This window comes from Myotis daubentonii, chromosome 16 (assembly GCF_963259705.1).
Source record: "Myotis daubentonii chromosome 16, mMyoDau2.1, whole genome shotgun sequence".
NCBI lineage: Eukaryota > Metazoa > Chordata > Mammalia > Chiroptera > Vespertilionidae > Myotis > Myotis daubentonii.
The window spans coordinates 27,154,329-27,180,578 of record NC_081855.1 but is presented as its reverse complement, the minus strand read 5'-3'; the positions used below and the strand labels follow the sequence as shown (position 1 = coordinate 27,180,578).

The window sequence follows — 26,250 nt, the reverse complement described above, 5'->3', positions numbered from 1 at the left end:
GCCTTTTATTATATAGGATGGGAGCTTAGAGATCATCTAGGCCAGCAAGAATTCCTAATTCTGTGCCCATAAATGGACAAGAGCATTCAGATGAGACTGAGACCTTGGGTTAGTTCCCTAACCCTCAGCAAGACCTCAGAGTCTCAACACATCTCTCTGAGCAATCTGAACCAATCAATTAATTTGAAATGCCAGCGTGCAGGAAAAGGCAGGAGAGGATCTTGCAGTGCTTCAATGCCAGTATTCAATTCACCACAGTGACCCCATTAGAGACTTTAAGTAAGGACCTCATTAAAGACCCCATTAAAGGCTGCCGCCCCTTGCACCATCTCCTATTATGGGGCCTTGTGTTATGCACTGAGGAAACATGCTCTTTATTCTTCTCTTCTCTTTTCCTTTGCAATTTTTAGCCATTGAGCACCTCCTCTGCCGTGTGTGCTCAGGAGTGAGAGTGAACTAAGTCTCTTGGTTTTCATATGTGTTCCTTGAATCCCTGGGATGTGTGGGTTTAGGGAGCCACCCATTCTGCTTCAAACAGATCCACTCCATTACAGTGTATTTGATGAACAGGCTTTTGCTATTAATTCCATTTAGGAAAAATGCTTGAGGGGCTAAAAGAAATAGATAAGAAATGCATAGGAACCTCCATACTGTTTTCCATAGTGGCTGCATTAATTTACATTCCCTCTGCTTTCCTCCACAGCCTTGCAAACATAGCATGCCTTGTCATTTGACACTAGCCATCCTACCAGGTGTAGAGAAGTGTCACCCTAACAGGTGTGGGGTGGTTTTTCTTTGTATTTCTGGGGAGATGTTGGTCAAATGGTGCAAACATAACATACAGCCTGCTAAAGAGAAATTTTACTCCTTATTTGTTTTTCTGAAAGCCATTTCTTTCTTGAGTGTTATGATAAGTGCAGAGGATAAAGTAGTGAACATGGATAGGACTGTCCTTCACCTCAGATAGCTCCTTGATGGTCGTGGCTCATTTGCTTTGAAGATGCAGTTTCAGATGACTACGTTCTTGGGACCTAATGTACTGCCTGGTGACTATATTTTAGACTTGAAATTTGCCAAGGGAGTAGGTCTTACGTGTTCTCACCACCGAAAAAAAGAGGGAGAGGGTAACTATGTGAAGTGATGGACATGAAAGTTAACTTGATTGTGGTAATCATTTCACAATGTATGTGTATGTCAAACCAATGCATCATACTCCTTAAATGTATACAATCTTTATTTGTCAGTTATTCCCCAATAAAGCTGGAGGGAAATGCCCAAAAAGTCCAGGCCAATAGGAGCTCCCCAGTTCTGATGTCCTATGGCACTAAAATTCCAGGGCACTTAGATTCTATGACCATTAGATAAAATAATAGGGGTGAGGTTCCCAGGTAGCCGGCCATGTTCAGAGCTGCTGAGATCTCTCTGCATCTGGGTGGGAGCCACGCAGAAATTTGAGGTCCCTTCCTGGCCTCCCAAATCCTGAAGACAACCATGTGAACACAGGGACCAGGGGAGGTTCTCAGGCCGCCTCATCTCTCCATGCCTTTGGTTCCCTTACTCCTTTCCCCACTACAGATGTTTATCTCAGGAAAAGCAGAGCTCATAAGAATGACCTTCTCGGGTTACAGCCCTTGCTCAGTCACTTCATAAGCTCCCTTCTTCCCCCATGCTGAGCCCCAAGATAGATAAAAATGTGCCAAATTTCTTTCCGCTACTTTGCCCATTGTTTGTCCTTTCCAGGAAGTAGAATTTGGTAATCAATGTAGGACCTCCCTTGATGACTTGGCCATGATTTTGCAAAGAGGAAGGATTCCCTAGAAGCTCCCACTCTTCTCTATCGTCTTTAAAAGGCAGGCAGAAGAGCCAGAGGAGCAGAGAGCCTGAGACAAGCACACACACGGGCAACTCCCACGAGAGGCTGAGACAAGCACAAACATCGACAACTCCCACACTGAGGCTGCGTCCGCACCCTCCAGCATGAAGGTCTCCGCAGCGCTCCTGTGCCTGCTGCTCACCATGGCCACCCTCACCACCCAGGTGCTCGCTCAGCCAGGTAAGCCCCCTCCCTCCCTGTGGGACAGCTGACCACTTCCTGACCTAGCACAACAGGACCCATGAGTAGTGTTAGAAACCTAACCCTAACCCTAAATCTAACCCTGACCCTGACCCTAACCCTAACCTAACCCAAGTAGTGCCCAACCTCACAATCAGTGGAAGAGAGACCCAAGCCAGTCCCACGTTCCTTTCTGACATGGCTGTTGAGAGAGACAGAGTATATCCATGATCTGGCTGCCTTTGCAGAGTTCAGGGATGGGGCACACACACAAAAGAAGACCTTCTCTTCCTGTGGGCCCCGTGGGCAGTTGGGGCAGGGCTAGAAGGGAAACAATTGCTTGATGAGAGGCCCAGAGTTTTCACTGGACTCCGAGAAGCTTTCAGAAATGGTGGATAGAGGAAGGAAATGAGGTTCCAGGGGAATCTCTTGAGGTGACATGTTTTGAGTCTGGGGCGGCGGGGAAATCAGCATTTTTCATGCTCTGATGACTTAGATGCACTGCATGTTATTCGTACAAATAAGGTCATGCAGGCTGTGGTAACAAACAGCCCTAATGGCCAGTGACTTGAAACTAGAAAGGTTAATTTCTTACTCCTACTGAAAGTCTATCGTGTATTGGCTAGACCCTCTGCTTCATACGCTCAGGATCCTAGGCTGATGAGCAGCCACCTTCGAAAGTCTTGCTGCTTACCGTGACAAAGGGAAAGCTAGCCCTTGGGGTTCTTGCGCTGGAAATCACTAACTCCAGCTCAGAAATAGCACTTGTCACTTTGGTTTCTCACTTATGGGTCCAAACTAGTGAATGGCTCCAGCCAACCAAAAGTGGCCACGAAATGCAAGTCTACCATGCGCCCAGAAAGCAGAGAATGGGGGTATCTGGTGAACAGTGCTATGGTTGGCACGTAGCTCCATAGCCCTGTAACAACAGAGCTAGAACTTACTGCACTGACCAAGCTTCTTCTACACTTTGCCAGTGGGGACAGGTCCTCACTTTTCAGCCGGCCACCACAAGTCAAGGCAGAAGTATAGGACCTCAGAGCAGATGAATTCTACCTCCTTCTCTTGCATTTTCTTGCTTTCTCCTAAATTTCCTTCCTTCCTCCCAAAGGCATGCCTTACCATAGCTACAGCCCTAACCAGTTTGGCTCAGCAGATAGAGCATGGGCCTGCAGACTGAAGGGTCCCGGGTTCGATTCCAGTCAAGGGTACATGCCTGGGTTGTAGGCTCAATCCCCAGCAGGGGGGCCATGCAGGAGGCAGCCGATCCATGATTCTCTCTCATCATTGATGTTTCTATCTCCCTCTCCTTCTCCCTTCCTCTCTGAAATCAATAAAAATATAAAATAGCTACATATTATTAGTGGTTCATCCTTTCTTTCATTTTTCCCGCAAATTCAGGGAAGGTCCCAACCCTCTGCTGCTTCAGCGTGGCCAGCAAGAAGATCCCAAATCAGAAACTGCAAAGTTACACAAAACTCACCGACAGCAGATGTCCCCAGAAAGCTGTGATGTAAGTAGCAGAGCTCACCCTCCCCCCGCCCAAACATTCATTTCTAGAGGGCAGAGGGCAGGAATTGCTCCTGAGTTACTTGGAATCATAGACTCAGGGTTGGACTCTCTCATCCAATTCATGGATTTTTCACTTCAGGGCATTTTCACACTTAGCTCTGTCTGCAAGCTTGTCCAGGTCATACCAGTTCCTTCCAGTCAGGAGCAAGGGTGGCTTGACTGGGCCATCAGAAGCAGCAGGAAACCCCAGAGTCCCATCCTTCCTCTGTCCCCTTCCCGCTCTCCCATGGCAGCCCCTCCACCCCATGGCAGATGGTCCTGGAAATTTGGGGTTAAATGGACACAATTTTCAAAGTGAATCCTTCTAATCGCTTCCCCTCTCTCCCACAGTTTCAAGACCAAACTGAACAAGGAGGTCTGTGCTGATCCCAAGAATAAGTGGGTCCAGGATGCCATGAAGTACCTGGACAAAAAATCCCAAACTCCAAAGCCATAAAGATTGACTGTTTTGAGACCAAACCTGAGCCTGAGAAATGCTTGATTCATTCCCCACCCCCTCCGCCGTCTTCCTAAGAAGCAGCCTGAAATCATCGCATCATCCTCCCCAAACAAATGGCTTTTATTTAATAATTAACAAATTATTGTATTTAAGTTATTGATGTTTTAATATACATTTAATTTCAGAGAGGAAGAGAGAGATAGAAACATCAATGATGAGAGAGAGCCCTCTGCATGCCCCACACTGGGGATCAAGCCCAAAACCTGGGCACGTGCCTTGACCAGGAACCGAACTGTGACCTCCTGGTTCATAGGTCAGTGCTCAACCACTGAGCCATGCCGCCAGGCTACTGGTGTTTTTAAACTTCTCTGCTGTGAATACTGCTTGTTTTTACCATGTCAGGTCCTTTCTCCTCTGTGATCCCCAATTCAATCCCTTGCAAAGTGCTAGGTTCTTATTCTCCTCCCTCCCTCTCTGGAAACGTGTAAGGGTCCTGGCAAAGATATGAACATGTTTCGTATTTTTAAGAAGAGGTGTGACTCATATTGTTTACTGGAAATAAATATTATTTTAGGAATACAGAAACCTGTATTTTGTGTTACAGTCAGCAATTGTATTATTCTGGGGAATCCACATTAAGCTGGCAGGTAGAAAGGTAGGGGTGACAGGTATAATTATGGGGGTGGAACTGTGTTTCTGAGAAATGACCTTTTGGCTTGGCTGGCTTTCAATGGGATTCAGGAGAAAACTGACAGGACCAGACACACCTTCTGTACGCCTCTGATTCCGGTCCCCAAGAGTGGCTTCCTAGACCTCTCCTACTTCAGACAACTATTCAGCAGGACCCTCCCCACCACTTTTTTCCTGGCCAACCTCGCACTTGCCCAAAGTCTCCACCGTGACCCACTGCAGCAGCCTGTGATATCTCCCCGTGCCTGACATGCTCCTCTGAGTGTCCTCCAGCCCAGAATACACAGACTATACAGACAAGTCACAGGAAGGCGAGGTGACCCTTGGCAAGAGGGTCGGCCAGACTGAGGCTTTACAGGCACTGAAAGAGGCCCAAGCCTGGAACTTAACTAGGTCTTGATAGGTGGACAAGGGCAGGGGCTCAGGTAGCGGTATCTCAGGCTAGGTCGGAAGGAGAGAGGGAGAGCTTGAGAAATGCTTAGAAGTAAAGATGATCACAGTGTTTCATTTTATTTTATTTATTTTTTGTTGTTAATCCTCACCCAAACCCAAAGATATTTTTCCATTGCTTTTTTTTTTTTTAGAGAGAGAGAGAGAGTGGAAGGGAGGGAAAGAGAGAAACATCAGTGAGAGAAAGTCATATCAATTGGTTGCTCCTCTAGGTGCCCCAACCAGGGCTGGGGATGGAACCTGCAACCCAGGTACGTGCCCTTGACCGGGAATCGAACCTTCAGCCCCTTGGTGGGTAGGCGGATACTCTAACCATTGAGACACACCAGCCAGGGCTATCACTGTGTGTTTTTCAAGCTGGGTGGAAGCCCATTGGAAAGGTGGCAGGGCTAGGGGCTGAGTGAAATGGTGGGGAAATTTGGGAAGAAAAGGTGAGGCCAGTCTGTGAAGGTGGGGAGTTTGGGCTCCATTCGGTGAGTAATGAGTAAGAGGAACGCATCATTTTTATCACCCAAATCAGGACTTTTGAGAATAAAAGGAGGCACCACTAATAATTATGCTGGGACAGCAGATATACTAGTAAATGAACACAGTCCCAGGCAAACCTGAGCATCTGGCCACCTGAGTACAATAGGCATTTAAAGTTTTGATTTGGCGGGGTAGGAGAATGGCATGATCAGAGGGGCTTTGGGAGTCATAACCATGTGGCGAAGGGCTGGATTGGGAGGGAAGGGAGGAGCAGTTAGCACGCTATTGCAAAGTATAGGCAAGAGGTGATGGAGAACGGAATCAGGGCATGGGAGATGGGAGGGGAGAAGGCGATTGATTGCAAGAAGAATGGCATTAGGTGAAAGTGAAATGCCGGATGTTGTGGCTGGAGAGGCAGGACCGGTGACACAGAAACCTCCATAACTCCACAACGCTGCCATACAGACCCAGACAATGCATTTCCCTTCCTCACTCTTCCCCTCACCAGGCTCAAGAGCTTCTAACCACATGGACAAGACCTCCACTTCCTGTAAGAAACTCAAATCAGAGACCAACTATGTCCCCAAGGGTAGAAAAAATCATAGGTGCCCTGCTGGTAGAACTCCACATGGTCTAAGGCTGCCAATCTGGAGGGTCAGTTGCCCACTGTGTCGCACTCTGTCCAGCAGGGTCACTGCATCGTGTAGCTCCAGGGACACCATTCACACCAAAGTCCCACTGGCCCACAATTTGGGGTGGCCTTGGCACAGGCAATATAAGGGAGGCACTGACCTGGCAGACGAGGGGCTTCTGTTTTACCCCTAAATCAAGTCTCTCTCATATGTTACTTTGGTCCTGGATTGTCCCATCCATAATATGAGGATAATCATGTTTTAGGAAAGAAAGTAAGGAATCTAACACATGACCCCAAACGATTTCCTGCACTAAGCACACTTGCTCTTAGAAAACATCACTATCTTGCCCTGGCCGGTGTGGCTCAGTTGGTTGGAGCATCATCCTGAGCACCGAAGGATTATGGGTTCGAGTCCTGGTCAGGGCACATATCCAGATTGTGAGTTTGATTCCTGGTTGGGGCGCATAGAGGAGCCAACCAAGTGATGTTTCTCTCTCACATTAATGTCTCTCTCTCTCTCTCTCTCTCTCTCTCTCTCTCTCTCTCTCTCTCTCTCTCCCTCTCTCTCATCTATAAAAATACATATCCCCAGGTGAGGATTGGGATTATTTTTTAAATCACTATCTTCATCCATTGCGGCAGGGAAGGTTGGGTGATGGTTCTGCATTCACACTCACAAGTCAGACAGAGGCCGAGGTGATTGCACACCAACTATATCTCAAACAGAGCCTTTCTGGGAAGCTTCTCCATGAGATCCTCAGGTGGAAGCATGGACCCCAGGAGCCATCAGAGAGCTTCTAGTGGCTCCCACACATGGCTCCCACTCAGAACAATCACTGCACCCCACTCCAGGTACAACAGGGGTCCCTGTCTCTTCTGCAGCTTAGCAGACTTCAGCCCTAAGTGCCAAGTAGGGATGCACCTCCAAATGTTAGCATGTCCAGGAGGCAGGCAACACCCGTGGGGTGGCCACAGGGTACCTCCCTGGGATCAGCAGACCCTCTGATGCCAGAAAATCTTGAAGAGAGGATCAGGAAGGGAGAGGAGAGGGGGAGAAATGCCTTTCACTTGTGCAAGACTAAAGAGAATTCGCTCACATCCCCTATGCCAAGCTCTCTCTCCTCTCTTTCAAGGAATCCCTAATGCAATTCGCCTGTAACTGGGTACAGCATCATCTGCCCCTGGAATATAAAATCGTGGGCACAGAGCAGTGGAGATATTTAAGCCTTCTGATGGCACACAGATCCCAACGAGGAACCAGAGATGGCACCAAATGGGAAGCAAACTCTTAGATGAAAATTGTCATTCAAAGTGTGCTGGACAGTGTGGAAAGCAGGACGGGGCCTGGAGAGAAGGTATAGGGAACACTGTCGCAATGCAGGTTTCAGCCAGTCCCACAGGGAGCTTTAGAGCTGGGACAACCCAAATTGGGGCGAGGGTGCAGGCATTTATATTCCCATCTCAACCAGTCACGGAGGCGGGCTGCTCCCGGGAAGGGGCTGAACTCTGGGCAAGGCAGCTCTCCTCCGCCAAGGGCAGGTCTCACACAGGATACTCAGCTGAGAGCTGTTGGCCACCCATGCACAGCAGCTGTGGAAAGAGCACTTGAGCCCTGGGAAGAGAGATGCTAAATAAACAGCAAGCCAGGGAATCAGGACCCGCCCATCATGCGGTTCAGATTCACTTGTTTATCTAATACACCCTAGGAAACGGCTCCAGGACCTAATCAGCCCCCTTTTCTCAGGAAATTTGCAAAAGGAACATTAGTGGGGTGAACTACTTCCCCTTTCCCCCAACTGCTGCAATGGGCATGAGACTGTGATGTTGTGATTGTCAACCAGTGATCATTGTTGCCAATTCAATGCAAACAAGAATCCCCAATTTAATGGAATCTTCTTCCTCAAAGAACCAGGACTTCCAAACCCCCTGAGCCCTGAGTTGTGGGGACAGGAAACACCAACTCCCCCAGCTGGGTTGCTGGGAGTGATGGTAAGTGGGGTGACTCCTACTTCCATCTCTTGATACTTGGATCCATGGATTCTGCCGACTGGGGCTCCAGCGTCATGTAATAATTGATTTGAGATATATATGGAATCCTAGAGGATGGTACTCTGTCCTTGCAAGATGTTTTTTCCAAGCTGGTGCCTCTGCTGTGCCTTCAACAGGCCATTTCTTTCTATCGGGCCAAAGCTTCTGGATAATGTAGTTACATGGTAGGGTCAGTGGATGCCATGGCCATATGTCCGGTGCTGACCCTCGTTTTCTGTAAAGGATGTCTCTTGGTCTACTGTGTGCTGTAGGGTCTCATACCAATGGATAAGCCTCGGGTAATGGTGCTGGCTGAGGTATTGGGCACAAAAATGGCCAACCTGGAAAACATGTTCATTTCAGTTACCATCAATCACTGTCCTTTTCAGATTAGAAACGATGCAATGTAATCAAATGTGTATTTGCCACCAAATAGCTGGTCATTCTTCTTGATGGATAATGCCATAACAGGGACTCAAGTTTGGCCTTTGTTGCTGGCAGGGTGGACATGCAACTACCTTGGTCTTGGTGAGTGGAACCCATGCTACGGGGCCCGTGTGTAGACTGATCCCTTCCTCCACAGCTACTCTGCTCCTGTGTTCACTCCCCAGCACCACAGGGGCCAATGGCAGAAGCTGGCCAATGTCAACCGGCTGCATTATTCTGTTTGCTTGGCCATTCACTACCTCTCTTGTTCTCCAAATTCTCTGTCGGACATTAAACAGAGGTCTTCATGCTGTGTCTTGTTCCATAGGTCCATCCACATGCTCCTCTCCTGGACCCCATTTCCCCCCAATCAATCCCTCCCCTTCCTGACCAACCATCCAGACCATTCACCACCCTGTATACATATTCTAACCACAGGCCAGCCGAGCTCTTTCTCTATGCAAGTAGATGACCAGTAACCCTGCCCAAAGCTCTGCTCCCCCTTCACTCCTGTCTTTCAAGGCTAACCCTGAGCTGAGCTGTAGGACAGCGGCCGTCATGTTGGGCTTGTATCTACATGCTGACCTGAACCATCTCTGAACCAAGCTCAGCCTTTTACTTCCTCCATCAGCTGATCATAGGCAACTTCTCAGGCAGCCCTGGGTGTGAACTGAGGGGAAGGCGCAGCAGTTGGACATCATGGGGGTCTTGGTGGCCTGCTCACATGGCTTCCTGTGGCCTCCAGCCCCGCTAGTGCCCAGTCCCAATGCATCGCTTTAGTCTCACGATGGACTGCTGGCGGGTCCACCTGGCATTATAACTTGGTGGCTTTGAACCCAGCTCATAATGGGCAATTTGGGCTGCAGAGTGGATGGGGTTCCAGGCAGAATCCACGAACAGGAGGCAGGCCTGGGCCTGAGGCATGATCTCTGAGCCCTGGCTTATTCTGCAGCTAGCTTGGACTAGACAGACGGCTTCTAATTAGTTCTGCAGTAAAATCACCAGCGGCATGTCTAAAAGCACAGATTCTCAGCTATGTACCCCAAAGTTCAATGTATCAGAGTGGGCACCGGGCTGAGGGGGCCCTATGCTATCTCCTAGACAGGCTCCAGCTCTGGTTTGCCCTGGATTGGCTGTGGTGAAGTGAGGATAAAGATGCCTGCCACCAGAGGATTATGTGAAATGAGGGGCAAATGGCACTGTAACAAAAGCGCGGGTGTGTCTTCCGCTTAGTTAGAAAGCATGTGTGCTCAGAGGCAGCTCTCACTTTTACAAGCATTGCTCTTTGTTCCGAGTGAGGAAGGCATTTCGCTTCCCTCAGCCTCCGTTCTTTCATCTTTATAATGAGCATCATAAAAGCACTTATCTCAGAGGTTGGTCAGGAGGATTGAACTAGATAACACCTGGAAATTTGTAGTCCCTGGCATGGAGAACAAATTCAACAAAAGCGGCCAACATTATTTATTGGATATTTACTGCTTGCCAGTTGCAATGCAAATGGGTTTTTAGACTGTTTCTTCCCAGAGTTCCAAGCAACTTTGCAAGTCCCAGCTGGTTCTCTTTCGTAGAAGGGAGAAGAGAGGCCCCGGGCATGAGAGAGCACAATACAGTAGAAGGTTCAGGGGCAGGTCAGGGCACCTGGCACTGGGACTCCTAGGCCTTTAATACCCTTCATGGCCTTAAGGATTTCATTTCTGTCCTTGGGCCTCATTTTTCTTTTCTTTTTTTAGAAAGTTTCTTCTTTAAAAAAAAAAAAAGATATATATTTTTTTTAATTGATTTTTTTTTAAGAGAGAAGAAGGGAGAGGGAGAGAGATAGAAACATCAATGAGAAACATCAATTGGCTGCCTCCTGCATGCCCTCTACTGAGGATGGAGCCCAAAACCCTGGACATGTGCCTTGACTAGGAATTGAACCGGTGACCTCCTGATGCACTGGCCGGCACTCAGTCAACTGAGCTACACTGGCCTGGCTCATTTATTTATTTATTTTTTAAGTCTGAGGAAGGAGTGGATGGAATACATCTCTTTAGTATGGTCTCAGAAGAAATCCCAATCTAACTGTAAAGCAAAGCCTGGCGTCTGGATTCACAGGTTGCAGTCGCCCTGGGCCATTCCTATCCCTGGGGACCAAGTAAGAAGCCAGAGGATCTGTTTCCACCACAGGAGACTCATTTCCTGCCCCATCAGAGCTGTTCCTGACCACAGAATTCCTATGCGCCAGCAACAGAGACTGCATTGAATCAGCTTTAGATAAGAGCTGGCTGGGCAGTCACCAAGAGAGAGATCAGAGAAAGACACCGAAGAGCACCCACTCCCTGCAGAAGGCAGCTGAGCTGGACAGAACAGCTGCCCAACTGCACCGCATAGTCGGTAAGTTTGGGTTAATAGTTCACATGAAGTTCGTAGGCAGCAGAAAGCTGAAGTCGGAAGCCAACGGGAGGAATGAAAAATGAAAACAACAGACAAATTGGCAGGCATCACTGAAACCTGGTCCAGCTGAGGCTCCGGCATCACCCACAGGCTGTCGGCCCTGGAACACACCAGCCACATTTCTCTGAGGCCCTGAGCACTCAAAACATCTGATCCCTGCCCCTTAACTGGGACCTCTGCCCTCTAGCTGACATTTCTCATGGTTCCTTTTCCATAATCCAGCCATTCCTGGAACACCATCCCCAATGTAATATATCTCTATTTGGAAGCGTGAGGCAGTTTTGAGGTGGGGGGTGGGGGGGATGTGAGAATCCCAGGGACTCCAAGCCATACTTCCTCCAAAGTCCCTAAAGCAGTGGTTCTCAACCTTGGCTGCACGTTAGAATCACCTGGGAATCTTTTTAAAATCCTGATTTCTGGGCCTCATCCTATGGAAATTCTGTTTCTTTGTTATGGGGTGAGGCCATGACATTAGTAACAAAGAAACAGAATTTCCGGAAGATGAGCCCCAGAAATCAGGATTTTAAAAAGATTCCCAGGTGATTCTAATGTGCAGCCAAGGTTGAGAACCCCTGCTAAAGGGAATGACTGTTAAACTTAATGAGAACTTGCTGTGCTCTAGTAGGCACTGTTCAAAACACTTTCCATTTCTCAATCCAACTGACCCTCACAACTTGTCGCACCCTCGTTTTCAGGAGTGGAAACTGAGGCCCAGCTTCTTACTCCTCACTTTCCTACACCCCATGGCTGATGAGCATGGGGCTTTTGTCTAGTGGACACAAGCAGGCATTTTCCCGAGTCCCGAGACAGGGACATTCTGGGCTTTCACCTCGAGGGAGGAAATTCCTAGAGGGGAGGGGCTGCATCCCTCGAAGGCCATAGTCTTTGATCTACTGATCTGACATCCAGAAGAGGTGTCCAGTCCCCTCTGGGCAGGGCCCCTGAGCCTTCCTCCACAGCCACGTGTCATTCACAGGTCTCATCAGAACTGTCCGCTAGGGCAGAGAGAGCCTTGGCAGAAGCAGGAGTGAGCTCAGAGTGCAAGGAGAGCTGGACAAATGTCCCTGAGGCTTCCAACCCAGTGTTTCATGCAATGTTTTTCCTCTGGTGCCCTCACTGCCCAGTTCTTCATCCCTGCACCAGTTGTCCACTAGAGGGAGCCAGCCTCAGCAAGTAGAAACCATGTGTCCATACATTAGCATCATCTTGTCCATTAGCATCAGCTCCAATACCTTGCTGTGTGTCTCGATGTGTGTGTTAAGGGGTGAGAGGAGTTTCACTGGATTAATACAGCTCACAGCATGCTTTTCCCTGGAGTTCTGGGTGTAAGGCACAGGGCCCTCCAGCTTCTGCATCCCACTGACGGCTCCACTTGCCTTGGCTGACGTGGGATTCCCCCTATGAACTCACTCGGGGAAAGACTTTGACAGCTAACCCAAGGCGTGCAAACCACACACTCCCGATTCTTTATCTGCCACCCAGTTTTGATGCCACTCCAGATTCTTTATCTGCCACCCCCTGATGCTAAGATCTAAGAGCTTTATCACTGCAGAATTCCTGGAGCCCTTCATTCCACCCAAGTTCTGAGTTAATACCATCCTGGGTCTAACGGAGTTAGCAGGATGCAGCAATGCAGAGCTGTGGCAGGCCTCTGGTTGGGCTCCCAGCCACAGTGCTGAGCCCCTCCTGGGGGTACCGCCAGGGGAACGTTGGGTCTGCTCCTCTCTTTTATGACCACTCTTTCCTTCCTTCCTCCCTCTTCTACGGAGGCATTTCCTTGAAGAGAAAGTGGAGCCCCTAGGTCAGTGATGGCGAACCTATGACACGCGTATCAGAGGTGACACGCGAACTCATTTTTTTGGTTGATTTTTCTTTGTGAAATGGCATTTAAATATATAAAATAAATATCAAAAATATAAGCCTTTGTTTTTTACTATGGTTGCAAATATCAAAAAATTTCTATATGTGATACGGCACCAGAGTTAAGTTAGGGTTTTTCAAAATGCTGACACGCCGAGCTCAAAAGGTTCGCCATCACTGCACTAGGATAATGCAAATCAGAGCGTTTCCTCTTCTTAAACTGGGCATGACTGTGTTGCTGAACACAAGGGGTTCATTTGCCTGCGCTCATCACAGCCCAATCAAACATGAACAGAAGTTTGCAGCAGAGAAAGTAAAGGTTTATTAGCTAAGAAGATAGTGCCAAGCCAGGAATCACAGGTGAGCTTGTGCAAAGCCCTGGCTCCCGGATGGCTTCTCAGGAACGGGTTATACAGAGGAGAAATCTCTAGTCCTGGTGGAGTGAGCATCATGGTCTCTATTGATTGGTCGGCGCTAGGGTAGTGGGTAGTTGATCATCCTATCTGGTCCCGATGTCAGCCTTGATGCTGCTCTGTCTGGTTTCGCAAGGGTGTGGTCAGTGGGGTTGGTCTGCTTTTCTGGATCTGGAGCTGAAACACAACTAAGGCCTAGATGCTATCTTCAGTTTGACTAAAACTCTATTCCTGTGGTTAACAGACTCAGGGCTTTGCTGCTAAGATTGCTTGATGCTGACAACAGCCTCAATGTCCTGAGGGCTTAATGATCAAAGGAGTGGACATGCAAGGGAGAGGGAGGTGAGTGAGCCAGGAAGCTCCTAGGCTGGACAAGGCCACTGTGAATCAAAGGAAAGAGAGATAAAGGGTGAGATTAAAGAAACGGAGTTTCTTCGTGGTTACAATTGCCCCTCCCATTTCTATCTCAGCCACTTTGGTCTCAGAACTGGATGGAAAATGTGCTTAGTCCCAGCTCACTGGTTTCCTTTCTCACTTTAAAACTCCCCAGGACCCAGTGCCAACTCTGCAGGTTTCAGATCCCGTTTCATCATTCCTGACCGTGACCCTGCTGAAGGGAAGGCTTCTCTCTCAGCCTCCTAACTCTCCACCTCCTATAAAACAATGAATCATAACTCTATAAAAAACAGGCAGAACAGTCAGAGGAGCAGAGAGGCTGAGACAAACTCTAAATCTCCACGGTTTAAGTAGTGGGGGCTGTGCTCCCATACAATGTCCTTTTGACTTGGGTGGCCTCCGTGCAGGTTCAAGACAGGCAGGCTCGCCCCAGCACTGGGATGTGAGTGCCCAAAGTCAGCTTTCTGGGACTCAAGGACTTGAGTCACCTGTCTAGCACCAGCTCACAGCCATTCCCTTCCTCACCTGCCCACCACCCCGGTGGACATCTCCCTCCCGGTCTGTTGCAATAGCCTTTAGTCATGTTATGTGAACTGAGGCCTCAGGAGAAGGCTAGGTGACAATAGACAGTAGTCAGAGACGGAAGCAGGATCTATCTTAAAAGATGGAGTGAGATAAGAGGAGATGGTTCTACAGAGTTAGTTCAGGATGGACAGGAGAGTGGGCCAGAAGCAGAAATCTCCTCCGTCTGGAATTTGGTCCAGGAATAGGAGAAAAGTATAGATATTTTAGAATGCAAGCTTGGAGTCTTACTTTAGAGGATCTTGAATGTGAGGATGGACAGTGTGAGTTCAATTCTGAAGGTGACAGACACTGAAGGTTTCCCTGGGGACCTGAGGCACAGCCTGGGACGAGGCACTGGATGCTCTCTGAGGTTCCTATGTGCTCTCACATTTGGTGTCTGCCCCCTCCGCCCTCCCACTCCCCCCCACCCCCCCCCCGCCCCCTGTGTCTTGACCTTGCATGGTAGTCTTTGTCATGACCCGTGTAACTCTCCCACGGGCCACTGCTCATCTCTAGTCCGGGCTCACCATGGAATGGCTATGTGACCTGCTAGAAAGCGCTTCACCTCTTTCTTTTAATGTCCCTTTCCATTGTTTCCATGATTTGTGATGCCTGAATAATCTGGGGCGAAGCTGTAAAATGTAGCCAGGACTTAAGATTCCCAGGATAGCCCTAGCTGTTTCGGCTCTGTGGATAGAGCGCTGGCCTGTGGACCGAAAGGTCTCGGGTTCAATTCTGGTCAAGGGCACGTGCCTCAGTTGCAGGCTCCTCCCCAGCCTGGGCCTTGGTCAGGACGTTTGCAGAAGGCAACCAATCGATGTGTTTCTCTCACATTGATATTTCTCTCTGTCTTCCCCTCTCTCTTCCACTCTCTCTGAAAAATCAATGGAAAAATAACCTCGGGCGAGGATTTAAAAAATATATATTCCCAGGATATTCATCCGCCTGACCCTGATATTCCTTAGGAATCGCTTAAGAAGATGGAGATCAGCTTCCATTGCAGGACACTCATTTCTTCCCCAATGCTAACTTACCCCTGTTCCCTACTAACTTATAGTGTAGACCACGGGCTCACCACTCACTGGCTCCGAAATTACAAGCATTTAGTTGCGTGTATTTAGCTAACTGCTAATGAGGACGTCCCCAGGGGAAAGAGAAGAAGGCAGGATGACCACCTCCCTGGGGGTTGGACAGAGCAGTAGCAGAACCTGGGCAGTCTCAAGTTTCGTTTTAGCTTGTCACACTGCGATTTCCCCAAACAAAGGAGGAAAACCAAAACCAAAGAAGGAAAATTGCAAAACCAAAGGGACTCACAGTCTTTGAACTCCCTACAGAACTTGCCCATGGCGCCTCTCCATATCTCTCATACCTGGGATCGGTGTCCCTTCCTTCTGGGGCCCAGAGCACTCTGTGCCTTTGGTTCACGTGAGAATTCGGGGGCCCCATTCTCCCCTGTATCCAGGAGACTCTCTTCATTTCCTCATGTAGAGCAGAGGCCTTCCTGGAGGTCCATCTCCGCCACAGGTCTTCGTCTGGAAGCATGAAGACAGCTAAGTGGACATCGGTCCAATAGTCCACACTCCTCTGCCCAATAGTCCACACTCTGCCCAATAGTCCACTGGCCCTCTAGGCCCCTCATTACAGGCCCCTCATTATCAATATCCATAAAAACTAAATTATTAAATGTTTTTCCTATGCTCACTGGTAATGCCCTCTTCCTGCACTGACTTGTTTAATTCACCCTCATCTTACTGATTGGGAAACTGAGTTACAGTGAGCTGATAAGCATCCAAATCTGGCAGTCCTGCTGCAGAGCTCATGACCTTAACGCCATCCTGCCTCCAAGAGACAAGAAGGAGAGAATTCGTCCCAGCCAGTTCCTAATGCCCTCAGTGTTTCAAGAAGATAAAAGAAAGAAGATAATCATCAGAGAGTAAAAGAGAGGGAGCATAGGGATCTCCTGGCCCAGAAATGGCCAACATGTCACAAAGCTGGGTCATCCCTGACCCGGTGCTGCTGGAGCACATCAGGAAAGAACCACGCCACAGCTTCTCATAGCCCCAGATAAGGCCTCGCCATCTCTCCAGCAAGCCTCTTGGGTGGACACTCACCCTGAAACCTGTGTGTCACCCTGGCCTTATGCATCCTCACATTTATAGGAGCAGCAGAGGGACCTCTCTGGTTAGGTCCCAGAGCTACTCAGCAGGCAAGTCGCGAGTATGCCTGCTTGACATGAATCCCTTCATCGCCTAACCCACCTGTCATCCTCAAAATAGACTTTCACTGTTCTTTCTATTTTTGCTTCCAGATGCACTTTTTCTATCAAGCCATGTTACTGGAGAACCAAAACATCCTGGGGTTATTCAGTGGGCCTTGCGTGTGAGCTGGGGAGTCCATACAGACCTAATTCTGAAATCACACTGCATTGTATGTATCGGTTCTCTATGATGCAATCGATGGGACAGCCCCTTAAGCTGAAAAAAGCTCTCTTCCTGGAAGTTCCCTCCTCCTGCAGAGGAAATCCTGAGGGTGGAATGTGTTTCGAGTTCCTTAACTTTTGTATTGTTAAGAGATGACTGTGTTTTCAACAAATGGAATATAAAAGAAGTAGGAGTTTTAATGATGCTCATAAATAAATAAGAAAAATAATTTCTAGGTGAGAGAGATTATCAGATAATTCACAAGATAAAAAGATTAAAACTGCAATGTTTTATTATGAAAATACCAACCGGTAAATAAGAATTTACACAAACTGATGCTGAAATGTTTTGTTCTTACTTACTTTTTTTTTTTCCTTTCTTTTTTCTAAAAAAAATATATTTTTCTTGATTTCAGAGAGGGAGGAAGAGGGAGAGATAGAAACATCAATGATGAGAGAGAATCATTAATCGGCTGCCTCCTGCACACCCCCTACTGGGGATCGAGCCTGCAACCCAGGCATGTGCCCTTGACTGGAGTCAAACCCAGGACCCTTCAGTCCCCAGGCTGATGCTCTATCTGCTGAGCTAAACTGCCTAGGGCCGTTTCTACTTACTTTTTAATTTGTAATACTTTCCTTCAATAAAGTTAAGTCAATTTTATGTGTGTTTCCATTCCACATAGCCACCACCCTGATCAACATCTGTGGAACTTTTCCAAACCCCAGCAATCTCCCTCCTGCCTCCTGCCAGTTAATCGCCCCTAAAGGGAACCTCTCACCTGAATTCTATCACGATATGTTAGTTTTGCCTGTTTCAAGATCATATTTTTTTAACAAAGCATTGAACATTTCTTAAAAATAATGTGTTCGTTTTCTACTACTGTCAGAATAAAGTACCACAAAATTAGTGGCTTAAAGCCTTAAGCAACATAAATTAATGCCTTTTCCTGTCTCGTCTCTCTTGTGATTAGAGTGGGCCCACCTGGATAACTCAGAATAACTGTACTCTGTTCTCAAGGTCTTACCTTGAGTCACGTCTGCAAAGATCCTTTTGCCATGTAAGGTAACAATCAGAGATTCCAGGGATTAGGGAGTGAACATTCGGGGGTTGCCCATGATCCTGCTTAACATAAATAATCAATGTTGTCCAAGGTGAACTTCCTAGAAAGCAATATGGTGATAGGTATTAAAGTACAACATTTCATACATTGCGGATGTATGAATTCCACAGCTGCAGAAATAAAGCTATACGTCAGGATTTTTAAACTGGCTTTTTCATCATAATGTTAATTTAAATTATTTTTAAAGTGAAAACATAAGTAATATACATGCCCGCTATAGTGCAATGCTTTAATTCATGCTACCCAGCCAGCCAGGAACCCGGGATCACAGCAAATGCTCCAGCAGAGGAGGTCTGGAGACGTCTATCCACATCAGAGTGAAACCACCCCCCACCCCTCCCAAAGCTCCAGGAGCAACAGAACAGCTCACTCCATCAAGACAAAGTCCTAGGCCCTCACATTAAGTCAAACAACCCTGTCTACCCTCTTCCTCAAAGACCCTTATCCCCAAACACCATTCAGGAGTGTTTCCTAACATTCCAGCTGAGCCCGTAGAGTTATAAAGGACAAGAACAGACATTACTAGATCGTTCACTGAGTCTCAGGAGGGCTTCTGTGCCCAGAAAATGTTAGGGGTGAGTGGGGAATGATGGTGCAAGGGCTTGATGGGTGAGCTACAGGTTCCCAAGCCCACATACAATCTGTCTGTGCTCCTCTTATGAAGACAGATCAAGGAATCCTCCTTGAAATATTTTACATTTCAGCTGGGGCCACACTCAGTTATTCCTGAAACATGAACTTACAGACACAAAACATTGCAGATTCTGGGGCCTCCATTAGAATGAAGACCTTGTCCATACCAAAGACCCAACAGGGAGGCCCAATACATAATCAGGCATTCTGGTTTTAAATCTGTTCTTAATTTTTAAAGTGACTCTGGGCAAATCATTGTCCCACCCTGTGTCTCAGTTTACATATCTGTAAATGAGACATTTGAACTAGGCAAATGGCTCCCAAATTGGCCGTGGTTAAAAGTCACCTGGACCACTTCAGAAATTTGAGGCATCATCTTCAAAAGTTCTGAGTTACTCTGTGGTTTAAGGCATATTTTATTAATAATTTCCCAGGGCACCCTAATATTACGGGCAAGTCTGGGGACCCAAGCATTGGACAGCCTCTGGGGTTTCTGGGCACCTCCCTGTAGTCTTCTGCCTGGTTCTTATCTTCTAACTTGGAATTGCATATGGCTCTGGTTCTGCCATCCCCACTCACCGGTCCTGTCTTGCCACGGAGTAGCTGGAGTATGAATTCTAGGCACAGCTTCACCCTATGCTGTCTGCTGGTGTGCAGCCTATGACAAATCATTTTGCCTCTATGATTCTTTCCCTCATTTGTAAAGGGAAACATGTAAATAAATTAATTGCAAATGTCTCTCACAACATATTCTATTAGTTCCTGGCTATTGAGGACACTTGGGACAGAGTTGGAAACAAAACATCTAATATCCTGATTTCCAGAACTATTTCAACACATTCTTTGAGAACCTTGTAAGGATCCAGATGTGTTTCCCCAGTGGGGTACCATTCCTGCCTTCTGTTCACAGACAGCTGTCCGACCTTGAGTTCCCCATCCCAGCCACTGAACCATAGGTGAGTTGTCCAACCGACTTTAGAAGATGCTCAGTGGGAAGACGCCAAGGAGAAGAGATAGAGGAGAGGCATGGGGACCACTTCCTTAAACAGCACAGCCAGGCTTCTGGACAGACCAGCTGCTGAATCAGCATAGCGTAAAGTTTCATTTTAATTTTTTATTGTGGGATTTCTCGAACTCAGTTTAAAAAAAGAGAGAGAGAGAGAGAGAGGGAGGGAGGGAAATTGCATAATCAAAGAGACTTGCACACGGAGACCTCTGAGCTCTCGGTGGAACTAAGACCCCTGGGTGGGTCAACACTGGGATCTGACCCAGGTCCCTCTGAGGCCCCACAACATTCCACTCTTGTGGTTCATGCCAGGGTCCCAGGACCTCTATTCCCTTTTGTTTCTGGGACACCCTTTTTCCCTCTTCATGTACCACCCAGACATTCCCAGAGGTCTATTTTTGCCACATATCTTCACTTGGAAGCAATTTTAAGGAGAACTTTTACAAAACACCAAGAATCACATGCTGGGTCTCTTCCTAGCAATGTTCTAGACAGTACAGTCACATTATTTGACTATTGATTAACAGCTAGCTTATTGATCACCTACCACATGTATTTACTCTGCAAAGCAAGTTATCAGTGTCAGATAATTTAATATTTGCAATAAACTCCATTTTCACATTTGAAAAGTAAAGAATAGGTAAGGAATTTGCAGTATAAAAAAGTGAAATATCTTGTGCCTTCTCCGACACAGATATTAATTTGTGTTTCTAGTAACCAAATTCAGACTTTCAATCTGTTCTGCCTCTCCCAGGGCTGAGAGCTAAGAACCATTACCTGCCGTTCTTGACATCCTAGCTTCTCTGGTCTCTGATTAGATCCTTTGAAAACAATCATAGATGGCTTAAATTGTAGAAGAGCTTAAATATGATTTAATCCAGAAATAGCAACTATGTTACATAGGTAGTAGTACCACCTTCTTTAACTGTACCCATGGCAGACATCACTAATCAATCACAGTATTTTATATTCAACTAGATTTGCCTATTAGACTTTTATTATATAGAATAACTCAATGGAAGGCCTTACTGGTTTTTGTTTGTTTTTTTCAATAGACCTTTCTGGCCATCCACCATCAATTTGTGAAGCTAATACATGACTGAAAACTATTTGTCATCCCTGAACTTGTGAAAACCCCTAATTTTATAGATGAGGATAATCTCTGAGTCAAGATTTGCCCGTTGTCACATTGGACAAGTCATTGGCAATTTTTTGGCTAAATCAAGACTAGGTTCAAGTTACTTGACATTTAATTCCCTTTACTTTGACTAATCCTTATTGATCCCTAGTGACTATGATTTCCCTATTTCTGTCACCTGCTCATATAGAAGGCCATCTGATATAAGAAACTGAATGTTTTAATCACCAGGAAAAAAATAGAGCAGTTAACATACACATATAAAAACAAATGAAATATGAGCAAAATAAAGCTGTGTTTTTTCTTTTTATTGACTTTCTATTGAAATATAACATATGCAGTATAGAAATTTCAAGTGTACAACTTCACAAATTTCACATATGTAGACAACTATTTAAGCACCACTCCCTTGATTAAGATGTAGAACATTCCTGCCTCTCAAAAGCTCCCTTATGATGTCAATATCACAAAGGAAACCACTATCCCACATATTTTTTAAATATATTTGTATTGATTTCAGAGAGGAAGGGAGAGGGATAGAGGTAGACACATCAATGATGAGAGAGAATCATTGATCGGCTGCCTCCAGCACGCCCCCACACTGGGGATCAAGCCTGCAACCCGGGCATGTGCCCTGACTGGGAATCGAACCATGACCTCCTGGTTCACAGGTCGATGCTCAACCCCTGCACCATGCCGGCCGGGCCACACGTTTTGGTTTATTACTTTTTAAACTATGGAATTGAATGGAGACATTTCATCAACTTTCTAACTGACATCTGTAGACCACTTCACCCAACAAAAATGAATGAAGGGATCTGGGAGGCCTTCCCCAAGCAGACCTGTTCCACCTGAACCTGCATAAAATATTGGGCTTCTTCATATGACTTTACTTGAAAAGAAACCCTAGTGTCCAAATAAAATATTTGGAAGCCGCCAGCCTAGAAGGACAGCATGTGCTGCCCAGTTCTTGGGCTCCACGACCTAAGTTTCTAGGTCCTTAAGACTTGAAAATTCCCGATTCCACCATTCTGCCAAGTTCTATCGAGCGACCTGTGTGGCTTTCAAAGGAGCCTGACTAATTTAGGCTGCGAGCACCTGAGTCTGATAGAGAATACAGGCAAAGCCTAGAGCCCCCTCCCAGGCCTTATTGGCCCTGGGGAGGGTCAAACCCTTGATTCTCTTCACTCCACTGTGACCTCGGCTTCCCTTCTCCCTTTTGAACAGATCTCTTTCCATTTCAAAGAAATTGCAACTCTTCCTGATCTAATGAGATCACTGCCTACACTCTGCTGGGCACTGCCACATACCCCTCCACCTCTGCTCCACACAGTCTAAGCAAACAATGGAAACCCCACAGCTTCCTTCTCTCGGTGTCTGGAAATTGTCCCCAGGTCCTAGTGCCTACTCAGCACATTCAGGGTCTTACTTCATCCTTCCTGGATCATGACGCTGGCCCTGCTCTCCGCCTCCTATAAAAGGCAGACAGAATGGCCAGAGCAGCCAGAGGAGCAGAGAGGTCGAGGCCAATCCTGAAACCTGCACCTCTCAGGCCGAAGCTCACATTCACACCCTCCACCATGAAGGTCTCCGCCGCCCTGGTGTGCCTGCTGCTCACAGCAGCCGCCTTCAGCGCCCAGGTGCTCGCCAACCCAGGTAAGGCCCTTCTCTGCCTAGGACGTAACGTTTTCATGACTGCAGGTACGAACCTCTCCGCATGAGTCATCCCAGGCTTGTTGCAAAGCCTGAGAGGGAGAAAGTGAAGCCAGGAGGGGAAATGAGAAGAGCAGTCATGTCCCAGCTGGTCAGAGGCAGAGCCAGAATTTGGTGGCCAGTCCCTCTGACCTTTCCTGAGACCGGCTTTGGGACACTAAATGCAGTCACTACTACATCAGTGACACTCTCACTGTTTGGGGATGTGGCACCGAATAAAAGGACCATTTCTCGTTGTGGCTGTGAAGGGCATTTCGGGAAGTAGTGGAGAGGAAGAAATGCCTGTGGGAGGTTTCGCGTTTTTATTGTGGGCGGTGGAGTTTCCAGAAGAGCGGCTGCATCAAGCATCGAAGGCATCTCAGCATGTGACATGGGTCGGCTCTAGAGCTAACGGGACAAAAAGCTTGGATGCAAAGTCTTAGAACGTATCTTTCCAGTGTCGCAAGTTTTGGATCAGTGGCCCCTTATAATAACGCCACAGGATTCGCCTTGATACTCAAGCTTCCCCCCTTCCCAGTCATTAGCGAGGGGCCCCCTAGTTCACTAGAGGAAACTCACTCACGGGTAGCATTTTATCTGTGGGATCTGGGCTAAGGCACTGAACTTGGGAGTGGTGGGTCCTCGTTGGGTCTCCTGTATTTGCTTTGTTTTCCCCTACCTTCCCCTCCTTCCCTTCCAGATGCATGATCACGACACATCCTCACTGTCTCATTCTTCGCAAAATGTTTTCCAGACTCCGTTTCCATCCCCATCACCTGCTGCTATAGTGTGGTCGATAAGGAGATCCGCGTCCAGAGGCTGAAGAGCTACACGAGAGTCACCAACAGCCAGTGTCCCTGGGAAGCTGTGATGTGAGTGAACCACATCCTGACACTCTGAGTCAAAAGCTCTGAGGTCAGGACTCATGTCCACATGAGTCAGAGAAATGCACCATCTAACCAAATGGGCCTTTTACCCTAGAGAGTAACTGAGCCCACGAGAAGGGGCCGACCCTCCCCCCAGGCTCCCATTCTAGGAGCTTGGTCAGATCACCCCCGTTTCTTCAGCCAGGAGCCTGCAGGGCTTCCCCAGGGACAGCAAGAGCAAGCTCCCTTTTCAGGCCTCCTCTTCCCGTCCTCCCATCTGCCCCGCTCCTCTGTCCCAATCCAGGCCCCTCACCAAGGGAGCAAGGCTGGGAGCCAATGGGTCACACTCCTGGGCAAAATCCTCAAGGTGCTGCATCTCATTGTGCCCACAGCTTCAAGACCAAAAAGGACAAGGAGATCTGCGCGGACCCCAAGGAGAAGTGGGTCCAGGATACCATGGGCCTCCTGGACAGCAGGGCCCAAGCTCTGAAGCCTTAACACATCACACCTGGATGGAGAGACCGTCAGAGCCTGAGGAAACCCTTATTTATTTCCCCTCAACCTTCCCCAGGTGCAGATGGCATTATTTTATTACCATGTACATAATGTAAAGCGAAACATTTCTTAGATAATATTTAATTAAATATAAGCTATTGATGGTTTGACTTTATCTCCTGTAAATCCTAATGAATGGAAAATGCCAAACCCGGCGACCTTTTCCTTTCCTGTGAGCCCAGCTAAGTTCACGGCCAGGTGTGATCATTCTCCCTCTCACGTGCCTTCAGTGTTGGGAATCCTCCCATGGGTCGTCAGAGTGAAACACTTCTGGGCTTTTGTAAATGTAAGCTATGTAATGTTGTTGATGAAATTAATGTTATTAGGTAACTATGGAATTTTCAAATAAAAATATATATAATGTTAAACTACTTGGTCTTATTTTTTACGGGATAACATTTAGCTGAGAGGGAGAAAATGGCAGCAACGGGTGGCAATTTGGGGTACAGGGACCAGCCTCTAAGACAGCGGCTCTCAACCTGTGGGTCGCGACCCCTTTGGTGGTCGAACGACCCTTTCACAGGGGTCGCCTAAGACCATCCTGCATATCAGATATTTACATTATGATTCATAACAGTAGCAACATTACAGTTATGAAGTAACAACGAAAATAATTTTGTGGTTGGGTCACAACATGAGGAACTGTATTTAAAGGGCCAGAAGGTTAAGAACCACTGCTCTAAGAAGTCTTTTGGACTCGACTGAGAGTCAGGGAATACCTAGCAGGGCCAGATCAAGCTGTTTCAGCCTTCTGGCTCTAGCCTGTAACATGACATGCCCTTATCCCATAGGGTCTTACTTCCCATCTGTTCTCGCCACACCTAACTTCACGAGTCTCTCTCTCTCTCTCTCTCTCTCTCTCTCTCTCTCTCTCTCTCTCTCTCTCTTTTTCTCTCTTTCTCTCTTTGTTGTTGTTAATCCTCACCCGAGGATATTTTCCCATTGATTTTTAGGGAGAGTGGAAGAGACAGGGAAAGACAGAAACATCAATGTGAGGGAAACACATCGATTAGTTGTCTCCCACATAAGTCCTGACCAGGGCCTGGGCCAGGGAGAAGCCTGCAACCGAGGTACATGTCCTTGACTGGAATCGAACCGGGGACCCTTTGGTCTGCAGGCCAACCCTCTATCCACTGAGCCAAACCAGCCAGTCTCTCTCTCTTGATCTCTTGCAGCAGTCTTCAAACGTTTCTGTATAATCCCAAATTTTTACCATCTAATGAATTCTCTCCAACCCAGGGTAATACCCCAGAAGTGAACCCTAATCTATGAGGGAAGTAGATGTTTATTACCCAGAGGAGCACTCAAAGCTTTCCATTGAAGGGGGGTCTTCCACAGGCCTGGTCTTGAGGGGCAGCATGCGGTGGGAAACAAAAAGGGGTCTTCAGAGCTGGTACAGGAGAGGGAGGTGGGGAGCTATGGAAAGACAGAGGACTTGGGAGTTTTACAAATAAAGGTTGGAGCCAGATCTCAAGGGCTCTTGAATTTCAAGTGGGAAGTCAATGAGTTACCAGGAAACACAAAGGGTTTTGAGACGGGAGAGGACAGTGTCACATTCGGAAGCATGCGCCAGGAGGAATAGCCTGGTATCTGAGTGCAGGAGAGAGTGCGAGGGGAAGGCCGGAGAGCAGGCCACTGGAGTGGTGCCGAGGAGATGGGGGTCTGAGGAAGGACGGTCCTGGGGTGAGGTTAGGAGGGTGGGCCAGAGTGATGTGCTAGATGTTGTAGAAGAAGGAGAATAATGGGCCCAGGACATAGACCCTTCTCTTATAATCTTGAAAAGCAACTGTGTATTTAGAGGGTTGGCAGCCCTGAGATCTCCATCACTGTTCCCCGGTCCCAAGAACTTGCAAGCCTCCATTTGAGGGCATGGGATCACCTTTCCTTAAAAGACACTTAAGAGCAAAATTGCCTGTACTTCATGAGCATAGCTGGCTCCTTCTCCAGACAGGAGGCCCCCCTGCTGAGGCACAAAGACCAGATCCCTCAGGAAGGGAGGGAGGGTTGTCGTCCTGCTGCCCCAGCTCAGGGCCCATCATTGTCATCGTGTGGAGGTGCCACAGTGCTGGTCCCCCTGGAAGCAGAGACCTAGCTTCTGATCCCACGGCTGACCCCGGCTCTCCTCGTCACTTAGGGCAAGTCAACTTCTCTCTCCGGTCTTAAGACACCCCATTCAAAAGTGGAACTAGCACTGTGTCCCAGGCAGGAAATGAGGGGATGGGGCAGATGACCTCACCAGCGCCCTCTAGCTCCAGGAGCCACACCTTTTGGAAGCTTGGCATTGTCTGTGGGCCAGGGTAGAGTGGGGAAGCAAAGTGCCTAGATTGCAAACCAGCAAGCCAGGTGGGAGCCCTCCCTATTGGCAAACACCTGTTAGTCAGATCTATCACCTGT

General features: G+C 47.7%; 2 protein-coding genes across 2 annotated transcripts; both read left to right on the top strand.

Annotated features, from left to right (window-relative positions):
- The first annotated feature begins 1,796 nt into the window (after positions 1 to 1,796).
- Positions 1,797 to 4,663, top strand: LOC132218362 (eotaxin-like). The gene is made up of 3 exons (XM_059669508.1): positions 1,797 to 2,053; positions 3,455 to 3,566; positions 3,956 to 4,663. Exons 1-3 carry the CDS (start codon positions 1,978 to 1,980, stop codon positions 4,059 to 4,061), a joined length of 294 nt encoding a protein of 97 aa, XP_059525491.1. The 5' UTR covers positions 1,797 to 1,977; the 3' UTR covers positions 4,062 to 4,663.
- A 17,600-nt stretch (positions 4,664 to 22,263) lies between these two features.
- On the top strand, positions 22,264 to 24,177 carry LOC132218360 (C-C motif chemokine 8-like). Its single transcript, XM_059669506.1, has 3 exons — positions 22,264 to 22,399; positions 23,190 to 23,307; positions 23,694 to 24,177. The coding sequence occupies exons 1-3, from the start codon at positions 22,324 to 22,326 to the stop codon at positions 23,797 to 23,799; spliced, it is 300 nt and encodes a 99-aa protein (XP_059525489.1). The 5' UTR covers positions 22,264 to 22,323; the 3' UTR covers positions 23,800 to 24,177.
- Positions 24,178 to 26,250: the final 2,073 nt, after the last annotated feature.